General features: G+C 45.2%; 1 protein-coding gene across 1 annotated transcript in view; it reads left to right on the top strand.

Moving 5' to 3' along the window:
• Positions 1–21,485, top strand: part of LOC126174944 (lysyl oxidase homolog 3) — a 135,998-nt gene that overhangs the window by 66,312 nt on the left and 48,201 nt on the right. Inside the window, exons 3-4 of the mRNA XM_049921401.1 lie at positions 1,468–1,679; positions 20,250–20,337. Coding sequence (XP_049777358.1) covers positions 1,468–1,679; positions 20,250–20,337 — 300 coding nt within the window. The remainder of the gene's footprint in view (positions 1–1,467; positions 1,680–20,249; positions 20,338–21,485) is intronic.

Genomic DNA, 21,485 nt, shown 5'->3' with positions numbered 1-21,485 from the left:
AATGTAGACAAGTGTAATGTGCTGCGAATACATAGAAAGAAAGATCCTTTATCATGTAGCTACAATATAGTAGGTTATCAACTGGAAGCAGTTAATTCCATAAATTATCTGGGAGACAGCATTAGGAGTGATTTAAAATTGAATAACCATATAAGATTAATCGTCGGTAAAGCAGATGCCAGACTGAGATTCATTGGAAGAATCCTAAGGAAATTCAATACGAAAACAAAGGATGAAGGTTATAGTACACTTGTTCGCCCACTGCTTGATTACTGCTCACCGATGTGGGATCCGTACCAGATAGGGTTGATAGAAGAGATAGAGAAGATCCAACGGAGAGCAGCGCGCTTCGTTACAGGATCATTTAGTAATCGCGAAAGCGTTACGGAGATGATAGAAAAACTCCAGTGGAAGACTCTGCAAGAGAGACGCTTAGTAGCTCGGTACGGGCTTTGTTGAAGTTTCGAGAACATACCTTCACCGAGGAGTCAAGCAGTAGCTCCCTCTTACGTATATCTCGCGAAGAGACCATGGCCGCGCGGGATTAGCCGAGCGGCCTCAGGCGCTACGGTCATGGACTGTACGGCTGGTCCCGGCGGAGGTTCGAGTCCTCCCTCGGGCATGGGTGTGTGTGTTTGTCCTTAGGATAATTTAGGTTAAGTAGTGTGTAAGCTTTGGGACTGATGACCTTAGCAGTTAAGTCCCATAAGATTTCACACAGATTTTTGAAGAGACCATGAAGTCAAAATCAGAGAGATTAGAACCCACACAGAGGCATACCGACAATCTTTCTTTCCCCGAAAAATACGAGACTGGAATAGAAGGGAGAAGCGATAGAGGTACTCAAAGTACCCTCCGCCACACACCGTCAGGTGGCTAGCGGAGTATGGATGTAGATGTAGATCGGACAGGTTTGCGCGACATTGTTGCGATGATGAAAGACGCCTTGCCTAACGACTCACCGTACTTTGGTTCACTGCCGGGTGTCTGTAGACAGTATGCAAGAGCCTGTGAATATCTGCGATGCCCTAATTCAAAAATTACTTGAGCACTATGGGACTTAACTTCTGAGGTCATCAGTCCCCTAGAACTTAGAACTACTTAAACATAACTAATCTAAGGACATCACACACATCCATGCCCGAGGCAGGATTCGAACCTGCGACCGTAGCGGTCGCGCGGTTCCAGACTGGAGCGCCTAGAACCGCTCGGCCTGGCGAGCTCCGTTGCAGACGCCATTTTGAAGGCTATGTGCAGCGCCGCCAGCTACGGGAACCTCGTGAGACTATAAGAGCTCAAGCAAGAACATTACACGAAGTCCTACAACAATTTACACTTTTTTTTTTCAAACTAAATTGGCCGAGACAAAAAATAGCGTTGCGTTAGTTGTTGAAGCCCCTCATACAAAGATTGCCTAAAGGGTTTTGCCTTCACATCCAATAATTTACACTTGTACGTTCCATGCAGAGGAGCGCTTCTGGATGGACAACCTGTACTGCACGGGGGAGGAGAGCCTGCTGTCGCAGTGCCGCTTCGACGGTTGGGGCAGCAGCGACTGCACCGTCGCGGAGTCGGCCGGCGTAGTCTGCCTCGGCAGCGCCGCCAGCTCCACCACCACCAGCAGCAGCGCCGCGGCCGTCACGCCGCCGCCCGCGGACTCGCCGCGCCTCAAGATAAAGGTCAGTCTCCGGCGCACTATCTGGGCAGGCGCTGGGGGCTACTGTTTGATGCAGGGTATTATCTGTGTGGACGTGGTGGCTTTGAGGTTTTGATCAACATCCGCTTACGAACTTAAATCGAAATACTGCTCACCTTGGAGCGCTGTAGATCTGACCCCTACTGCAAGTGGTGACTATGTGCCAATCGGTTGTACGGAAACAGTGCAGTAGCATGAGTCGATGTGGGGACGTGACATATTACACTACTGGCCATTAAAAATTGCTACACCACGAAGATGACGTCTACAGACGCGAAATTTAACCGACAGGAAGAAGATGCTGTGATATGCAAATGATTAGCTTTTCAGAGCATTCACACAAGCTTGGCGCCGGTGGTGACACCTACAACGTGCTGACATGAGGAAAGTTTCCAACCGATTTCTCATACACAAACAGCAGTTGCTTGGTAAAACGTTGTTGTGTTGCCTCGTGTAAGGAGGAGAAATGCGTACCATCACGTTTCCGACTTTGATAAAGGTCGGATTGTAGCCTATCGGGGTTGCGGTTTATCGTATCGCGACATTGCTACTCGCGTTGGTCGGGATCCAATGACTGTTAGCAGAATATGGAATCGGTGGGTTCATGAGGATAATACGGAACGCCGTGCTGGATCCCAACGACCTCGTATCACTAGCGGTCGAGATGACAGGCATCTTATCCGCACGGCTGTAACGGATCGTGCAGCCACGTCTCGATCCCTGAGTCAACAGATGGGGACGTTTGCAAGACAACAACCATCTGCACATACAGTTCGACGACATTTGCAGCAGCATGGACTATCAGCTCGGAGACCGTGGCTACGGTTACCCTTGACGCTGCATCACAGACAGGACCGCGTGCGATGGTGTACGCAACGACGAACCTGCATACACAAATGACAAAACGTCATTTTTTCGGATGAATCCAGGTTCTGTTTACAGCATCATGCTGGTCGCATCCGTGTTTGGCGACATCGCGGTGAACGCACATTGGAAGCGTGTATTCGTCATCGCCATACTGGCGAATCACCCGGCGTGATGGTATGGGGTGCCATTGGTTACACGTCTCGGTCACCTCTTGATCGCATTAACGGCACTATGAACAGTGGACGCTACATTTCAGATGTGTTACGACCCGTGGCTCTACCCCTCATGCGATCCCTCCGAAACCCTAAATTTCAGCAGGATAATGCACGACCGCATGTTGCAGGTCCTGTACGGGCCTTTCTGGATACAGAAAATGTTCGACTGCTGCCCTGGTCAGCACATTCCCAGATCTCTCACCAATTGAAAACGTCTGGTCAATGGTGACCTAGCAACTGGCTCGTCGCAATAAGCCAGTCACTACTCTTGATGAACTGTGGTATCGTGTTGAAGCTGCATGGGCAGCTAGACCTGTACACGCCATCCAAGCTCTGTTTGACTCAATGCCCAGGCGTACCAATGCCGTTATTACGGTCAGAGGTGGTTGTTCTGGGTACTGATTGCTCAGGATCTATGCACCCAAATTCCGTGAAAATGTAATCACATGTCAGTTCTAGTATAATATATATATAGTATATATATATCATCTGCATTTATTCTTGGCGTAGCAGTTTTAATGGCCAGTAGTGTAGCAGGTAGGAGTTATCGTCAAGATACAAAGGAATTAAAGACATTAGCAAGCTATACATTTGTGCCAGACCGGGATTCAAACCCAGGTCTCCTGCTTAGTAGGCAGACGCGCTGACCACTAGCCATCCGGACACAGTGGTCATCACGACCATACGGACTATCGTATCGCACCTCCCGTCAGACCCAAAGTCTCAACTTATACCAAACACCATTGATGTAGTGCCCCTGCTCATTAGCCTCATTAATCGCGACATCTAGCCGATTCTGTAAGACTTTGAGATTGGTGTGCATCTGCACTGAATGGCTCATTTGCCGTCATCACCTGAATTATACAGTGTATTTATATGGATATGGTGTCTGTTCTTTCGGACATGTCCGAAAGAACAGTCACCATTAACGACCTGCAACCGTCTAGAACGAATTTAGAATTATATTAATACCTTCAGCTGCTAACGGGCGTTGATATATGTCAACGGGGACAGGTGAAAATGTGTGCCCCGACCGGGGCTCGAGCCCGTGGTCTCCCGCTTACATGGCAGACGCTCTATCCGTCTGAGCCACCGAAGGCACAGAGGATAGTGCGAGTGCAGGGACTATCTCGCGCACGCCTCCCGCGAGACCCACATTCTCACCTTATATGCACACATACCCTAACTCTTACGGGACTTGGTAAGAATGTCTTGCACGAATAATGAGTGTGTTGGGGTGGGACACTACGAATGTAGTGTGTGGACATAACATGCGCGAGATAGCCCCTGCAGTCGCCCTATCCTCTCTGCCCTCGGTGGCTCAGATGGGTAGAACGTCTGGCATGTAAGCTGGAGATACCGGGTTCGAGTCCTGGTCGGAGCACACATTTTCACCTGTCCCCGTTTACATTTATCAACGCCCGTTAGCAGCTGAAGGTATGAATATAATTCTAATTTTGAGTTATACAGGGTGAACATTGGTAAAACCGACAAACTGCAAGGACGGATTTCGGACTGCAAATGGGGAAAAAAGATCCTATGAACTTATGTCAGCCAGCCGCTGTGGCCGAGCGGTTCTAGTCGCTTCAGTCCGGAACCGCGCTGCTGCTACGGTCGCAGGTTCGAATCCTGCCTCAGGCATAGATGTGTGTGATGTCCTTAGGTTAGTTAGGTTCAAAATGGCTGTGAGCACTATGGGACTTAACGTCTGAGGTCGTCAGTCCCTAGGACTTAGAACTACTTAAACCTAACTAATCTAAGGACATCACACACATCCATGCCCGAGGCAGGATTCGAACCTGCGATCGTAGCGGTCGCGTGGTTCCAGACTGTAGCGCCTAGAACCGCTCGGCCACCCCGGCCGGCGGTTAGTTAGGTTAAAGTAGTTCTAAGTCTAGGGAACTGATGACCTCAGATGTGAAGTCCCATAGTGCTTAGAGCCGTTTTTGAACATATGTCCGGAAATGCCACTTTGCCACAGTAGATGGCGCTGACGAATGACAGTTCCTCTGACCATGTGCCGTGCGTCCTCGTGTGTTGCAGGCTATGTGACTGACGCAAGGTACCGTAAGCACCAGAATGATTCGGTATTCACGTCAGGGACAAGTCGAGATAGTGTTTGTCTACGGTCAAGCAGATGAAAAGGTCGGGAGGCAGAACAGCTATACCAAAACAGGTACCTTCACAGACACCAAATACATCACACAACATTTCAAGCCGTTTTTGAGGGTTTGTGTCCTTTCAGACAGACGAACATGTTGGCGGGCCAGTTGCCTGGAGCTTGTACTAGGGTTCGTCTCAGTATCCTGTAGAATCCGTTTATCCGAATCTGGTGTACGCACAGTCCGCCGCCTCCCTGTACAGGCAGACATTCGGAAAAAGTACGGCCATCTTCATCAAAAAACCAGTGCAGCTCATTGAGAGCCGTTCGAACAGCATCACTGCTGCTTTATTTGAGCTTCTCAAACTCGACAGCATGCAGATATCGGTAGATTCTAGCACGGTAAATAATAACTTGAAACACGTAACGCACATGTTCTTAGAAATAAGCTACTTGACATATATTACAGAGCGAAAAAACAAGAGGAAATGTCGGTATATAGTGGACAGATTAAAATCAAACGAAAACCGAAAGAAGATGGAAGTAGAATACCTCAACAACAATTAGTAAACAATATTTAAAAATATAAATAATAAAATACTGACAACAGATGTGCCAGTGGCATGGTACAGAGTCATAAATAATGTTGTTAGTAGCGATGAAAAATTTTTCTCAGTAGGGTTCAGTGCAACAGTTATATGTCCTAAATGCAGTACCCTCAACTCATTAAATCACCGCTTCATTTGTGATGGATATAAAGAGAGGCCTACATGCAAGGAAGTTGCAGTGCACGTTACTTTCTTCAAACAGAGTGGCGGAAAAGAAATAACACCGAACAAATTATTCTTTCCGGAAGAAGCTTATTAACAACAACAAAATTTAATATTTTTTGTTTGTAAATTACCTCAGTTATGTTATAAATAAAAACGGAAATGATAATGCATAAGAAAATAGAAAATATTCGAAAAAAGTTTATTACAAAAAGTACAAGAAAAAAGACCAACACAGGACCTTCGATAGTATGTTGAAAATTGTTCCAGAAACAAGATGTAGACTAAAGCTATAATTAATACTGACATGACAAAATGATGAAGCCTCTTAAAGTATGGAACTCTTGTTGAGGGGGGGGGGGGGGGGGGAAGTATGGAGAGGACTTCACGGTCCCCGTGGCCGTTACTGAAGCTGTGAAGTCCTTAACACAACCCCGAAATAGCATTACCTACAGGGATACAATGCTACGGACTAAAGAACAGCTACAACGACTGGATCAACAAAGTAATGTTTACAAATGTAATGACATTATGTGTGAGAGTCACAGCTAATGTCCTTCGTTTCCTGGTCCGCCGCAAAAGACGTAGACTCACCTTGCAACCGCACCACAGCCACAGTCTCCTGATCGTCCCGGCTTATTTTTGTGTATTAAAGAACTCTGTCGGTACAAAAAGTGGTTAAGTGCCAGAATTCAAATACAAATGTCTCATATACGATCTCCAGTCAATCCCAGAAGTTTTATCTGTTATTTATCAGTCTTTTTTTTTTCTTTTTTTCGCCTCTGGCAATGTCTGTTGATGTGAAAAAGGCCGAGTTACACCGTGATTCGGAATCCACATTATATCAGTCAATTTGAAAGAAAAAAAGAAAAAAGAAAAGAAAAAACATGGAAGCTGGGTCACAAATCCCCTTACGCCGCAAAGCCCCTTTCGCCAAGTAGACTCTGCCATTAGACATACATTTGTATTTCAAACGAAGTATTTCTGCAGATTGTAACCGAATCAGGCGTGTCTGTTGGGAAAGTCAGACAAGATCGTTTATATCGTTTTATTAGTTCTGCAGCGTGGATTAATCTTGAAGTATAGAGATGGACAGGGGACCGGGACCGCAAGAGGGGGGGGGGGGTAGACCATTCTATAAGTCCCCCCTACCCGTCACATCGGTTGCTCTCAAGCAGGGATGCCACTGGAGTCTGGAGCTAAAATTCAGTCAAAATTTATCTTAAATACGAACGCTATTAGGTGTTTAGCGTTGTCAAATTTGCTGCATAACTATAAATTAACTTTTCACTAGGCGTAAAATAGCTTTTTTAGTAATTTCAGTGATTTTTAAAAATTTCCTTCATCCTGCACACTGTCAGTACGTTGTCTTCGTATGTGCTGCCCACTTGCTTCAGTGAGCTGGTGTTTATGCAGCAACTTGCGCTTTTCATTTTCTTTACTAGTATCGCCCTTAGCGCCGGTCAAACGACACCAGTGTTAGGCAAGTGACAGAGAGAGCCCCTCAGGAAAATATCGAGCATTTCGGGAAAGAAGGCCAGTGACCAATCTCTGAGCGGTAGGAGTGGGGGGGGGGGGGGAGGGAGGGGGTGGCACGATCTTGTCGAACTTGCGGAGGAGGCTCGGCCGGCAGCGATTGAGCGCACTGGTTGCATCCAGTTGCAAATCGTGGCTGGTGTAGGTACAAATGACGCCTCAGTTTCCACAGGTGGCTGGCTGATTTGTTGAAGATAACTAGCTTCGCCAGTGGGGTGGAAGTAGAGCTATCGCTTCGCAGCATCGTTCCCACCGATCGCAGTCCTTTGGTTTGGAGCAGTACGGAAGGTCTAAACCAGAGGCTCAGACGATTCTGCGACGGTATCGGATGCAAATTTTTCGACCTCCGCTACCCGTTTGAGAATTGTAGGGTACTTCTTAATAGGTCAAGCACGCATTACAAGCAGGCAGCGGCTACTAGGGTAGCGGAGTACATGTGGTGTGCACATTTGGGTTTTTTAGGTTAGAGAAATCCCTCCACAGGCCCGATGAGATGCCTTCTAAGTCGAGACAGAGTAGCTTTCGTCATAGCAGATCGGAGAAAGAAAATGTGAAGATAGTATTAATTAACTGAAGGTGTAGCTATGGAGAGGTCCCCACATAGTACCGGGGACAGATAGCCGGCTGAAACCAGAGGTTGATAGCAATGAAATTCTGAACTCCGAATGGAATATTTATCACAAAGATAGGTTGAACGCTACTGGCGAAGGCGTGTTTATAGCAATAAAATGTACAATAATAATTAGTGACATTAGTATCAGAATGCGAAATAGTTTCAGTGAAGATTAATGTTAAAGGTGGATCAAACTTATCCATCGGATGCTTTATATACCCAACGCCTCGGCAGCAGTAATGGCGGAACAGTTGAGGGAAATGTGGAGAATATTTGTCGTAATTTTCCTGATAATGTTTGCTTTAGGGAGACTCAAGTGATTAGAACGGGTAGTAGAGACAGACAATCATGAGAAATTGTTTTAAGTACGTTAAATACTTTCAGCAGTTAACTAGATAACCGATTCGTCAAATAACATCTTAGACCTGCCGGCGACAGGCAAACCCGAACTTTTCGACTCAGTTAGCGTATAAAGTGGGAATCAGTGATCATAAGGTCTTTGCAGCATCACTGAATACGGCTGTAAGTAGGAATACAAATAAAGGCAGGAAGATCTTTCTGTTTAGCATGAGCGACAAGAGTCAGATTTCATATTTCATATTAGACTCCATGGAGTCGCCAATCAATAGATTTCATATTACTTAACAGGTCATCACGAAAATTTCGTGTCCAGCACTGACAACGTTGAGCATCGATGGACAAAGTTCAAGAGATCATACGATACGCTTCAGTCAAGTATGTACCGAACAGAATTTTGAGGAATGGAAAAGACCCATCATGGTTTTACAACCACGTTAGGAAGCTGCTACGAAAGCAAAGAGAGCTTCACTGCAAATTTAAATGTAGACGAAGACTCACAGATAAACAGTACATTAACCGTAGCCAAAATTAGTGTAATGAGGACTATGCGTGAATCGTTCAATGGACACGAAAGTAAAACTCTAGCTACCAGCTTGAAAGGGCCGAAATATTAAACGTCTTTTTCCAAAAGTGTTTCACAGAGGAAGATCACACAGTAGTTCCTCCTTTAAATAGTCGCACGGACGACAAAGTAGCAGATATCGATTTAAGTGACCGAGAGACAGAAAAGCAACTCAAATCGCTCAACAGAGGAAGGGTCACTAGACCTGACTGGATACCAACTCGATTCTACACAGACCGTGCGAAAGAACTTGCTCCTCTTCTAGCAGCGGTCTACATGATTGGAGAAAAGCACACACGGTTCCCGTTTTGAAGAACCGTCATCGAACAGACACACAAAACCATAGGCCTTTATCACTGACGTCCAGGCTGTTGTAAAATTTTGTAACAAATGCTCGCACAGTATGACATGTCTGGTGACCGAAAATCATCTCTACAGTAATCAACGTGGCTTCCGAAAACATCGGTCGTGTGAAATCCCTCGTCCACGAGACGCAGAAAGCAGTATATACAGGCACCCATGTTCGATACTATGTTCCTTGACTTTCGAGAGGCATTCGATAGAGGTCCACACTACCACGTAATGAACAAAATATGAACGCATGGAACATCACAGACTGTGAATGGATTGAAGAGTTTCTAGCAAACAGAACACAGCATCTCATTATCAACGGAGAGAAGACCTCAGGAAGAACTAAATTCGGAAATGCCCCAGGGGAGTGTTATTGAGTCATTACGCTTCACAATATATATATATATATATATATATATATATATATGTTGTTGTGGTCTTCAGTCCTGAGACTGGTTTGATGCAGCTCTCCATGCTACTCTATCCTGTGCAAGCTTCTTCATCTCCCAGTACCTACTACAACCTACATCCTTCTGAATCTGCTTAGTGTATTCATCTCTTGGTCTCCCACTACGATTTTTACCCTCCACGCTGCCCTCCAATACTAAATTGGTGATCCCTTGATGCCTCAGAACATGTCCTACCAACCGATCCCTTCTTCTGGTCAAGTTGTGCAACAAACTTCTCTTCTCCCCAATCCTGCTCAACACTTCCTCATTAGTTATGTGATCTGCCCATCTAATCTTCAGCATTCTTCTGTAGCACCACATTTCGAAAGCTTCTATTCTCTTCTTGTCCAAACTATTTACCGTCAATGTTTCACTTCCATACATGGCTACACTCCATACAAATACTTTCAGAAATGACTTCCGGACACTTAAATCTATACTCGATGTTAACAAATTTCTCTTCTTCAGAAACGCTATCCTTGCCATTGCCAGTCTACATTTTATATCCTCTCTACTTCGACCATCATCAGTTATTTTGCTCCCCAAATAGCAAAACTCCTTTACTACTTTAAGTGTCTCATTTCCTAATCTAATACCTTCAACATCACCCGACTTAATTCGACTACATTCCATTATCCTCGTTTTGCTTTTGTTAATGTTCATCTTATATCCTCCCTTCAAGACACCATCCATTCCGTTCAACTGCTCTTCCAAGTCCTTTGCTGTCTCTGACAGAATTACAATGTCATCGGCGAACCTCAAAGTTTTTATTTCTTCTCCGTGGATTTTAATGCCTACTACGAACTTTTCTTTTGTTTCCTTTACTGCTTGCTCAATATACAGATTGAATAACATCGGGGAGAGGCTACAACCCTGTCTTACTCCCTTCCCAACCACTGCTTCCCTTTCATGTCCCTCGACTCTTATAACTGCCATCTGGTTTCTGTACAAATTATAAATAGCCTTTCGCTCCCTGTATTTTACCCCTGCTACCTTTAGAATCTGAAAGAGAGTATTCCAGTCAACATTGTCAAAAGCTTTCTCTAAGTCTACAAATGCTAGAAACGTAGGTTTGCCTTTCCATAATCTTTCTTCTAAGATAAGTCGTAAGGTCAGTATTGCCTCACGTGTTCCAGTATTTCTTCGGAATCCAAACTGATCTTCCCCGAGGTCGGCTTCTACGAGTTTTTCCGTTCGTCTGTAAAGAATTCGTGTTAGTATTTTGCAGCTGTGGCTTATTAAACTGATAGTTCGGTAATTTTCACATCTGTCAACACCTGCTTTCTTTGGGATTGAAATTATTATATTCTTCTTGAAGTCTGAGGGTATTTCGCCTCTTTCATACATCTTGCTCACCAGATGGTAGAGTTTTGTCAGGACTGGCTCTCCCAAGGCTGTCAGTAGTTCCAGTGGAATGTTGTCTACTCCGGGGGCCTTGTTTCGACTCAGGTCTTTCAGTGCTCTGTCAAACTCTTCACGCAGTATCATATCTCCCATTTCATCTTCATCTACATCCTCTTCCATTTCCATAATATTGTCCTCAAGTACATTGCCCTTGTATAGGCCCTCTATATACTCCTTCCACCTTTCTGCTTTCCCTTCTTTGCTTAGAACTGGGTTTCCATCTGAGCTCTTGATGTTCATACAAGTTGTTCTCTTATCTCCAAAGGTCTCTTTAATTTTCCTGTAGGCAGTATCTATCTTACCCCTAGTGAGATAAGCCTCTACATCCTTACATTTGTCCTCTAGCCATCCCTGCTTAGCCATTTTGCACTTCCTGTCGATCTCATTTTTGAGACGTTTGTATTCCTTTTTGCCTGCTTCATTTACTGCATTTTTATATTTTCTCCTTTCATCAATTAAATTCAATATTTCTTCTGTTACCCAAGGATTTCTACTAGCCCTCTTCTTTTTACCTACTTGATCCTCTGCTGCCTTCACTACTTCATCCCTCAAAGCTACCCATTCTTCTTCTACTGTATTTCTTTCCACCATTCCTGTCCATTGTTCCTTTATGCTCTCCCTGAAACTCTGTACAACCTCTGGTTCTTTCAGTTTATCCAGGTCCCATCTCCTTAAATTCCCACCTTTTTGCAGTTTCTTCAGTTTTAATCTACAGTTCATAACCAACAGATTGTGGTCAGAGTCCACATCTGCCCCTGGAAGTGTCTTACAATTTAAAACCTGGTTCCTAAATCTCTGTCTTACCATTATATAATCTATCTGATACCTTTTAGTATCTCCAGGGTTCTTCCATGTATACAACCTTCTTTCATGATTCTTGAACCAAGTGGTAGCTATGATTAATTTATGGTCTGTGCAAAATTCTACCAGGCGGCTTCCTCTTTCATTTCTTAGCCACAATCCATATTCACCTACTACATTTCCTTCTCTCCCTTTTCCTACACTCGAATTCCAGTCACCCATGACTATTAAATTTTCTTCACCCTTCACTATCTGAATAATTTCTTTTATTTCATCATACATTTCTTCAATTTCTTCGTCATCTGCAGAGCTGGTTGGCATATAAAATTGTACTACTGTAGTAGGTTTGGGCTTCGTATATATCTTGGCCACAATAATGCGTTCACTATGCTGTTTGTAGTAGCTTACCCGCATTCCTATTTTCCTATTCATTATTAAACCTACTCCTGCATTACCCCTATTTGACTTTGTGTTTATAACCCTGTAGTCACCTGACCAGAAGTCTTGTTCCTCCTGCCACCGAACTTCACTAATTCCCACTATATCTAACTTTAACCTATCCATTTCCCTTTTTAAATTTTCTAACCTACCTGCCCGATTAAGGGATCTGACATTCCACGCTCCGATCCGTAGAACGTCAGTTTTCTTTCTCCTGATAACGACATCCTCTTGTGTAGTCCCCGCCCGGAGATCCGATTGGGGGACTATTTTACCTCCGGAATATTTTACCCAAGAGGACGCCATCATCATTTAATCATACAGTAAAGCTGCATGCCCTCGGGAAAAATTACGGCCGTAGTTTCCCCTTGCTTTCAGCCGTTCGCAGTACCAGCACAGCAAGGCCGTTTTGGTTATTGTTACAAGGCCAGATCAGTCAATCATCCAGACTGTTGCCCTTGCAACTACTGAAAAGGCTGCTGCCCCTCTTCAGGAACCACACGTTTGTCTGGCCTCTCAACAGATACCCCTCCGTTGTGGTTGTACCTACGGTACGTCTATCTGTATCGCTGAGGCACGCAAGCCTCCCCACCAACGGCAAGGTCCATGGTTCATGGGGGATATATATATATATATATATATATATATATATATATATATATATATATATATATATATATATATATATATATATAGTAGATAACATGGGAAGTTCCATGATGCTATTCGCGGGTGATGCTGTTGTACACAGAGAAGCTGAGATGCTAGAAACGTGTAGTGAAATGCAGGAAGACCTGCAGACGATCGACAGATGGTGTACGGAGCGCCAATTAACCTCCAACGTAAACAGATGTAAAGTACTGCGAATACATATACTGAAGGATCCTTTATTTTATGATTACATAACTGCGCAACAATCTCTGCATCAGTTACTTCCACAAGCTATGTAGGACTATGCGTAAGGAGTGTCTTGTAAAGTACTGCGAATACATAAATTGAAGGATCCTTTATTTTATGATTACGTAACTGCGCAACAATCTTTGCATCAGTTACTTCCACAAGGTATGTAGTAGTATGCGTAAGGAGTGTGTGAAGTGGCACTACAACATAAAATTAATCGCAAGTAATGCAGATACCAGACTGAGGTACACTGGAAATGTAGTACAATAACAAAGGAAGTAGAATATAAAACACTCGTTCAACCCCTGATACTCCAATATTGCTCGCCAGTATGGGATCCGTACCGGAGTGATAGAGGAGTGATAGAGGAAATAGTGAAGATTCAAAGAAGGGACCACGTTTCGTTAAAGGTTCATTTGTTGTTGTTGTGGTCTTCAGTCCTGAGACTGGTTTGATGCAGCTCTCCATGCTACTCTATCCTGTGCAAGCTTCATTTAGAAGGCGCGAAAGCGCCAACTCAATGGCAGACGCTGCAATACAGGCATTTTGCACCCCGTTATGATGTACTGTTGAAGTTTCAAGAGCGTACATCCCTAGAAGAGTCAACCAGTGTATTTTTTCCTCCTACGCATCTCTCTCGAAAAGTCCATTAAGATAAAATTAGGGAGTCGAGTACACATGTAGGCTTACCAGCAGTCATTCTTCTAAGAGCCATCCGCTACTGGAGCAGAAAAAGTGGAAATGACACCCGGTACACAAAATGCCCATCCGCCACAAACCGTAAGGTGGCATGCGGAGTACAGCCCTCCTTTCGCCGGCGTAGCGCAGCAACTCTACGTGGCATGGACTCAACAAGTCGTTGGAAGTCCCCTGCAGAAATACTGGGTCGTGCTGCCTCTATAGCCGTCGATAACAGCGAAAGTGTTATCAGTCCAGGATTTTGTGCACGAAATGACCTCTCGATTATGTCCCATAAATGTTCGATGGAATCCATGTCGGGCGATCTGGGTGTCGATAACATTCACTCGAATGTCCAGAACGTTCTTCAAACCAACAGCGAACGATGGTGGCACAGTGACATTGCACATTGTCATATATAAACATTCCAACGTTTTTTTGGAACAAAAAAGTCCATGAATGGCTGCAAATGGTCTCCAAGTAGACAAACATACCCATTTCCAGTCAATTATCGGTTCAGTTGGATCGGAGGACCCAGTCCATTCCATATAAAACATAGCCCACACTATTATGGAGCCACCACCAACTTGCATACTGCCTTGTTCACAACCTGTACCCATGGCTTCTTGGGGTCTGCGCCACACTCGAACCCTACCGTCATCTCTTACCAACTGGAATCGGGACTCACGTGACGAGGTCACGGTTTTCCGACCGATGTGGTCACGAGCCCAGGAGAGAAGCTTCAGGAGACGTCGTACTGTTAGAAAAGGTACTCTTGTCGGTCGTCTGCTGCCATAGATCATTAACGGCAAATTTTGCCGTACTGCCCTAGCAGATACGTTCGTCGTACGTTCTACATTTATTCTGCAGTTATTTCACGCAGTGTTGTTTGTCTCTTAGCACAAAAAGATCTACGCAAACGTTGCTGCTCTCGGTCGTTGAGTGAAGGACGTCGTCCACTGCGATGTCTGTGGTATGAGTTAATGCCTGAAATTTAATATTCTTGGCATAATCTTGACACTGCAGATCTCGGAATACTGAATTCTCTAACTATTTCCGAAATGAAATGTCCCATGCATCTAGATTCAGTTACCAAAGTCTGTTAATTCCCGTCGTACGGCCAGAGTCTCTCCGGAATCCTTTTCACATGGATCACCTGAGTACAAATCAAAGCTCCGCCAATGCGTCGCCCTTATATGCCTTGTGTACGCGATACTACCGCTATCCCATGACTTTTGTCACCTCATTGCATAAGCGAAGCAGAGGCGAATGGGAGTCATTGCCCTACAGTTGCTGCTGCACTTCTGTTTAGTATGTTCAACGATATTTTCAGAACCATACGCTATCGGTTAGCGTGGAGACGACTAAGCTTCTGGAAAACATGTTGAAAAATCGCTACTTCAGAGTGAACGTAGGTAAATCTACGAGTAAATCCAACTCAATAAACAATGGGCTCACACAGCCATCAGTGTTGGCTTCCCTTCTCTTCAACCTATACACAAGTGACATGCCAGCAACTAAATCGCAAAAATTCTGCTATGCAGATGACATTGCAATATCCACTCAGAGCAAGACATTCGAAGAGGGGGAAGCTACTCTGTCAACGGACCTTCAACTTCTTAACCAGTATTATACGAAATGGAGGCTCTGCCCAAATCCAAATAAAACTGAGGTAAGCGTATTCCAACTGAACAATCATGAGGCAAGCCGAGAGTTACATTCTGCGATGAGCGATTGACGCACAACAGCCATCCAAAATATCTAGGATTAACTCTTGACCGGTCAATAACCTATAAAAAACACCTAGAAATAACCAGTCAAAAGATAAAAAATCGAAATAATAAATTAAGAAAGCTGACTGGAACCTCCGGGGAGCTCAGGCTAACACCCTACGCACCGCAGCACAATCTCTTGTTTACTCGGTGGCAGAATACTGCGCCCCAGGTTGGTACAAGGGCACACACACGAAGAAAATAGATGTCCAGCTTAATATCACCATGAGAATTGTCTCAGGAACTCTCCAATCAACTCCACTTCCCTGGCTTCATGCCCTGTGCAATATAGCTCCTCCCTCCCTCAGAAGGCTACAAGCAGCTATCCGAGAATGGAAGAAAATTAATGACCCCTCTGTCTCTGAAGATATACCTATCCGAAAAATATTGGATCATCTACCAACTACCCGCCTAAAATCCAGGAAACCTATATGGGAAGACGAAGTCCTTAAATTCCCAGAGAGGTATGACATAGCAAGGGAATGGAGGCAATACTGGTCGCTGAATAATCACCATCCTCTCCTCACTGATTTTGATCCTTCGATACCGGTGGAAGGAATGCGAATGCCCAGAAGAACTTGGATCAGACTTAATCGTGTGAGGACTTACCACGGCAGGTGTAAGGCCATTCTCCACAAATGGAAACTCACTGATCACCCACGATGCGACTGTGGTGCAGAAGAACAAACAATCCCTCACTTGATCTTCGAATGTCCTGCGAGGAGGTTTGAAGGAGAATGGAGGGATATCATGAATGCTACTCCACGTGCTGTTCAGTGGGTGACCTGCTTAGATGTGGACTTGTAATAGCTGCAGTGGCTGTCTCCCTAATCTTTCGCATATTGTTGTTTGCAATCAATCATTTAATAGGCGCTACAGTCTGGACCCGCGTGACCGCTACGGTCGCAGGTTCGAATCCTGCCTCGGGCATGGATGTTTGTGATGTCCGTAGGTTAGTTAGGTTTAAGTAGTTCTAAGTTCTAGGGGACTGATGACCTTAGAAGTCCCATAGTGCTCAGAGCCAATCATTTAATAATATATTTGTGTTTCTTTTATTATATTAATTAATAGTATGTGTGCAATTTTACTCTGTAGATGCCATACGCTAAATAAATAAAATAAAGCGTGGATACATGAAGAGATAGTGGCCATACCGATCACTGGCAAAGACCTGCGACAAGCACAAAATTACAGGCTTAAACAATGTTAGCAGACCTATCGAAAGTCTTAGAGACGGTGTATCTCAAGAGAAGACGGCGTCACGCCACTATCGAGGCGATAGTACCCGAGCAGCATTTCGGGTTTTATAAGGGTCATTCAACAGAGCAGCATTCGGATTTTAGAAGAGTAATTCGACCGAGGATTGTTATTGATGAGGGAGGGTTTCGATTCTCCGGACAGCCCTGGGTACATCTGGGCGGTGCTCCTCAACGTTTCCAGGGCGTTATGGCCTCTCGTTCAGGTTACTTGAGCATGGGAGCCGCTGTCACGTGTCCGCCTCACCCGCGCCCATCTCGACGATAGGACATCCCTTGCCTGAGATGAAGCTGGAATGTCCACAGTTCGTAATATCCGTTCTGGGCTCAGTCCTTGGATCGATCCTGTTCAAACTCTACACCGCTGACGCATAGGTTGGATACTTAGTGTGGAATAGGTAGGGATGATTACAACTGCTAATCTGGGTAGATCTCAGGAGTGATTTCATGGTCTAGGACGGGAAGGTGGTTTACATGTTCCTAGGAAAGGACACAGAGTGTGTGGAGACTTAAGGAATGTGGGACGAGATGACAGAGGCGCTGCAGCAGGCGAGGGTTCTTATGGATGGGAAATATAGTACGGTATTTTGATTCGATTTTGCGAGTGACAGGAATAGCGAAGGTACTCCAAGTCTTTCAGGAGCAGTGGGAACTTTAGAAACTGGTGTAGCATACAACAAAGGGAGGGTAAACAGATAAGGAAAGTTAGGCGGATTTCAAGGTCCTTAAGGATTTTGAGGGCATGCTAAAACTTTTAGCCTATTGTGGGCTTTCGTAAGGATAGTTAGTAGGTGGGTGTTAGTCTTACACTGAGTGTTAGTCTAAAGTGTTTTAGTGCTTAGCTACGTGAATTTGAGGGCTATGGGTTGTGAACATGAGCTTTCGAGGACAGAAAACTCGTGTGCTTTATTATAATTATTGTCGGATAGAGGGTGGTGTGGACAACAAGGAAAGTGGTATCGTCAGCGTATCCAAATAGTTACACAGAAGATAATGGTTAAGGAACGTCGATTACGTCTAGAAGATAAAGGAGAGGTGACAGAATGGATCCTTGGTGCATGCCTGCAGTTAGATGGAAAATGTGGGAGTGAGTGTTGTTTATTATTACATACAATGGACAGTTAGATAGAAAGGATGCAATTAGGTACGTTTAACAGTTGAGTTGGAACTAGACGCCACAATAACGTACACTGTTGTAGGTTCTTTCTTTGTCTATGGATAGGAAGAAGGAAGGTCGGCGTTGGTTGTGTTTTGGTTTAGGAGGTGGAACAGGTGTAGAATGGATTCAAGGACCAAGATTGAAGTAAGGCTGACAGATCAGTAGGAAGATGTTCCACTAGGAGACTAGTTTGCTTTCAGGAAAAGGAGAAATTTTGAGGTCTTCCACAGCTCATGATAGAAACCAATAAGGAGGACGGTGCTATGTGGGCTATCAAAGGTTTCTGGGATGGAGAAAGTACTTTCCTTAAGGTGGTGGTATGTGATGAAGCCGTGACCAGGCGCTGTGTCGTGTTTCTTTGCAACAGAGGCTTGTGCGATGTTTTGTGATCGTTGTGTTTCATTCTGTTCATAATGTGGAGAGTGGCTGGAAACTAGGAGCAAGGGGAACAACAGCTGTAGCAATGTCCTCGAGGACGTATGGTAAGGTCAAAACTGGATTTGTAAGAAATGGTGAAGGTGTCTTAAATACCAGTTAGTTGTGGTAGCCAAATTGGCACGCAACCAATGGACTTGAGTACGTGACGTGGTGCTGTGGGAAATTGAAGTTCTCTATGCTGGAGTCTCCTATAGACTGTCTACTCTTACTAATTGTAAGACCGTCCGGCGTCATCTTGAGCTTTGGGCAAGGATACAACATTGTACACTCCTGGAAATTGAAATAAGAACACCGTGAATTCATTGTCCCAGGAAGGGGAAACTTTATTGACACATTCCTGGGGTCAGATACATCACATGATCACACTGACAGAACCACAGGCACATAGACACAGGCAACAGAGCATGCACAATGTCGGCACTAGTACAGTGTATATCCACCTTTCGCAGCAATGCAGGCTGCTATTCTCCCATGGAGACGATCGTAGAGATGCTGGATGTAGTCCTGTGGAACGGCTTGCCATGCCATTTCCACCTGGCGCCTCAGTTGGTCCAGCGTTCGTGCTGGACGTGCAGACCGCGTGAGACGACGCTTCATCCAGTCCCAAACATGCTCAATGGGGGACAGATCCGGAGATCTTGCTGGCCAGGGTAGTTGACTTACACCTTCTAGAGCACGTTGGGTGGCACGGGATACATGCGGACGTGCATTGTCCTGTTGGAACAGCAAGTTCCCTTGCCGGTCTAGGAATGGTAGAACGATGGGTTCGATGACGGTTTGGATGTACCGTGCACTATTCAGTGTCCCCTCGACGATCACTAGTGGTGTACGGCCAGTGTAGGAGATCGCTCCCCACAGCATGCTGCCGGATGTTGGCCCTGTGTGCCTCGGTCGTATGCAGTCCTGATTGTGGCGCTCACCTGCACGGCGCCAAACACGCATACGACCATCATTGGCACCAAGGCAGAAGCGACTCTCATCGCTGAAGACGACACGTCTCCATTCGTCCCTCCATTCACGCCTGTCGCGACACCACTGGAGGCGGGCTGCACGATGTTGGGGCGTGAGCGGAAGACGGCCTAACGGTGTGCGGGACCGTAGCCCAGCTTCATGGAGACTGTTGCGAATGGTCCTCGCCGATACCCCAGGAGCAACAGTGTCCCTAATTTGCTGGGAAGTGGCGGTGCGGTCCCCTACGGCACTGCGTAGGATCCTACGGTCTTTGCGTGCATTCGTGCGTCGCTGCGGTCCGGTCCCAGATCGACGGGCACGTGCACCTTCCGCCGACCACTGGCGACAACATCGATGTACTGTGGAGACCTCACGCCCCACGTGTTGATCAATTCGGCGGTACGTCCACCCGGCCTCCCGCATGCCCACTATACGCCCTCGCTCAAAGTCCGTCAACTGCACATACGGTTCACGTCCACGCTGTCGCGGCATGCTACCAGTGTTAAAGACTGCGATAGAGCTCCGTATGCCACGGCAAACTGGCTGACACTGACGGCGGCGGTGCACAAATGCTGCGCAGCTAGCGCCATTCGACGGCCAACACCGCGGTTCCTGGTGTGTCCGCTGTGCCGTGCGTGTGATCATTGCTTGTACAGCCCTCTCGCAGTGTCCGGAGCAGGTATGGTGGGTCTGACACACCGGTGTCAATGTGTTCTTTTTTCCATTTCCAGGAGTGTATTTTCGTACTGTCGCTGCCGGTCCTTCTTTTGCTTATTTAATATTAGTATACGGGCACCTTGACACGCTCTATTACAAAACTTAGGTGACCTTTTTGTGAGCTTCAACAGTTACTCTGGCTTTTGCATCTATAAAGAATTGTTGTAGTAGTGCTGCCCTCCAGAGATAGTAAATACATGAACTTTCTGTTGCAGGACGCTACGAAGCACAAGATGAAGGTGAGGCTGGTTGGCGGACGAGTCCCTACGGAAGGTCGCGTCGAGGTCAAGTTCGGGGATTCTGGTAAGTCCAGTGGCCGTTTCGGCCACCCATGGCTCCTCAAGTTTCATTGTTGTTCATATGGAGAATACTGTCACCTGTAATCACTATTATTAATACAAATTTAGAAATATTATTCTGATCAATCTGGAAACAAAAGTAGTCGCAGTGTATCTTACAAAGAGTTACTGTCCATCTGACGCGGATCGTGCTTCCAACCTGTCATTCCAAGCCACAATTTTCGTAATTTATTGCTGATCCAGGTCACATTCTGTATCTATCAAATCAGTCTGCTCAGTCAATAATTCCTTACTACCAGGTTCTTTATGATCCAGGCCCATGTCCAACTATGCAAACCGCTTGTCGGTGCACGTCAGAGCGTATTTCGTATCGGGTTTAGTCTGTTTCTTTTCTGTTCCCTAGTGGATGTTTGAAATATCTAAATGAACCGCAAGATAGGTTCATCGACGACGTTCACGACATACCATATATAAAACAATTGAAGACGTCGAAATGACAACATCTGCTGCAGACAAGAAGAAGAATACTATAAAATCTGTCGCTGCACACTCTCTACTCGATGGACCGGCAGTCTTCTGTGGATGTAGACTGAACTTCAGCATTGACATCAATGATTCCTTCACACATGGCAACGGATGGTTAACCGTCGCTATTGTACGTGGTGGTTCAGGTGTCCCAAATGTATCTGGCCTCGAAAGCTTTGTCGACCGAGATGTCATCGCTTACAGAACCTATCATGTTACTGAAAATGCTAATAAAGACATGATAAAAAGTTCTTAGAAAAATTCGAAAACCGTTTATCTGTAAGCAATCTAGAAATATGCTACGATCCCTAAATCTCCCTCTCTACAAGAATAATTAAGGAGAGACTATCTCGAAAACCTTTCGGAATAGGACATATGTGCATATGAAGTTTTCTGCTTCAAATGAGCGTTCCTGTTATACTCTTGAATGTTGAATATTCCTCGTGGGACACCCTGTATTGAGATTTAAACAGATCAAAAGAAATTTTCGAAACACGTCTGCTAGTTGATAACACTGACGCGACAAGCGGTGATTCGTGTAGGTACCTGATTGGCTGTTCACTTGATTGCGTCAATTTTCTTCCACTCAAGAGAGACCACAATGTGTATTATGGTTTCCCTTAACGA

This window comes from Schistocerca cancellata, chromosome 3 (genome assembly GCF_023864275.1).
Source record: "Schistocerca cancellata isolate TAMUIC-IGC-003103 chromosome 3, iqSchCanc2.1, whole genome shotgun sequence".
NCBI classification, from domain to species: Eukaryota; Metazoa; Arthropoda; class Insecta; order Orthoptera; family Acrididae; genus Schistocerca; species Schistocerca cancellata.
The sequence above is the reverse complement of the archived record's forward strand: the minus strand, read 5'-3'. Positions and strand labels throughout refer to the sequence as shown.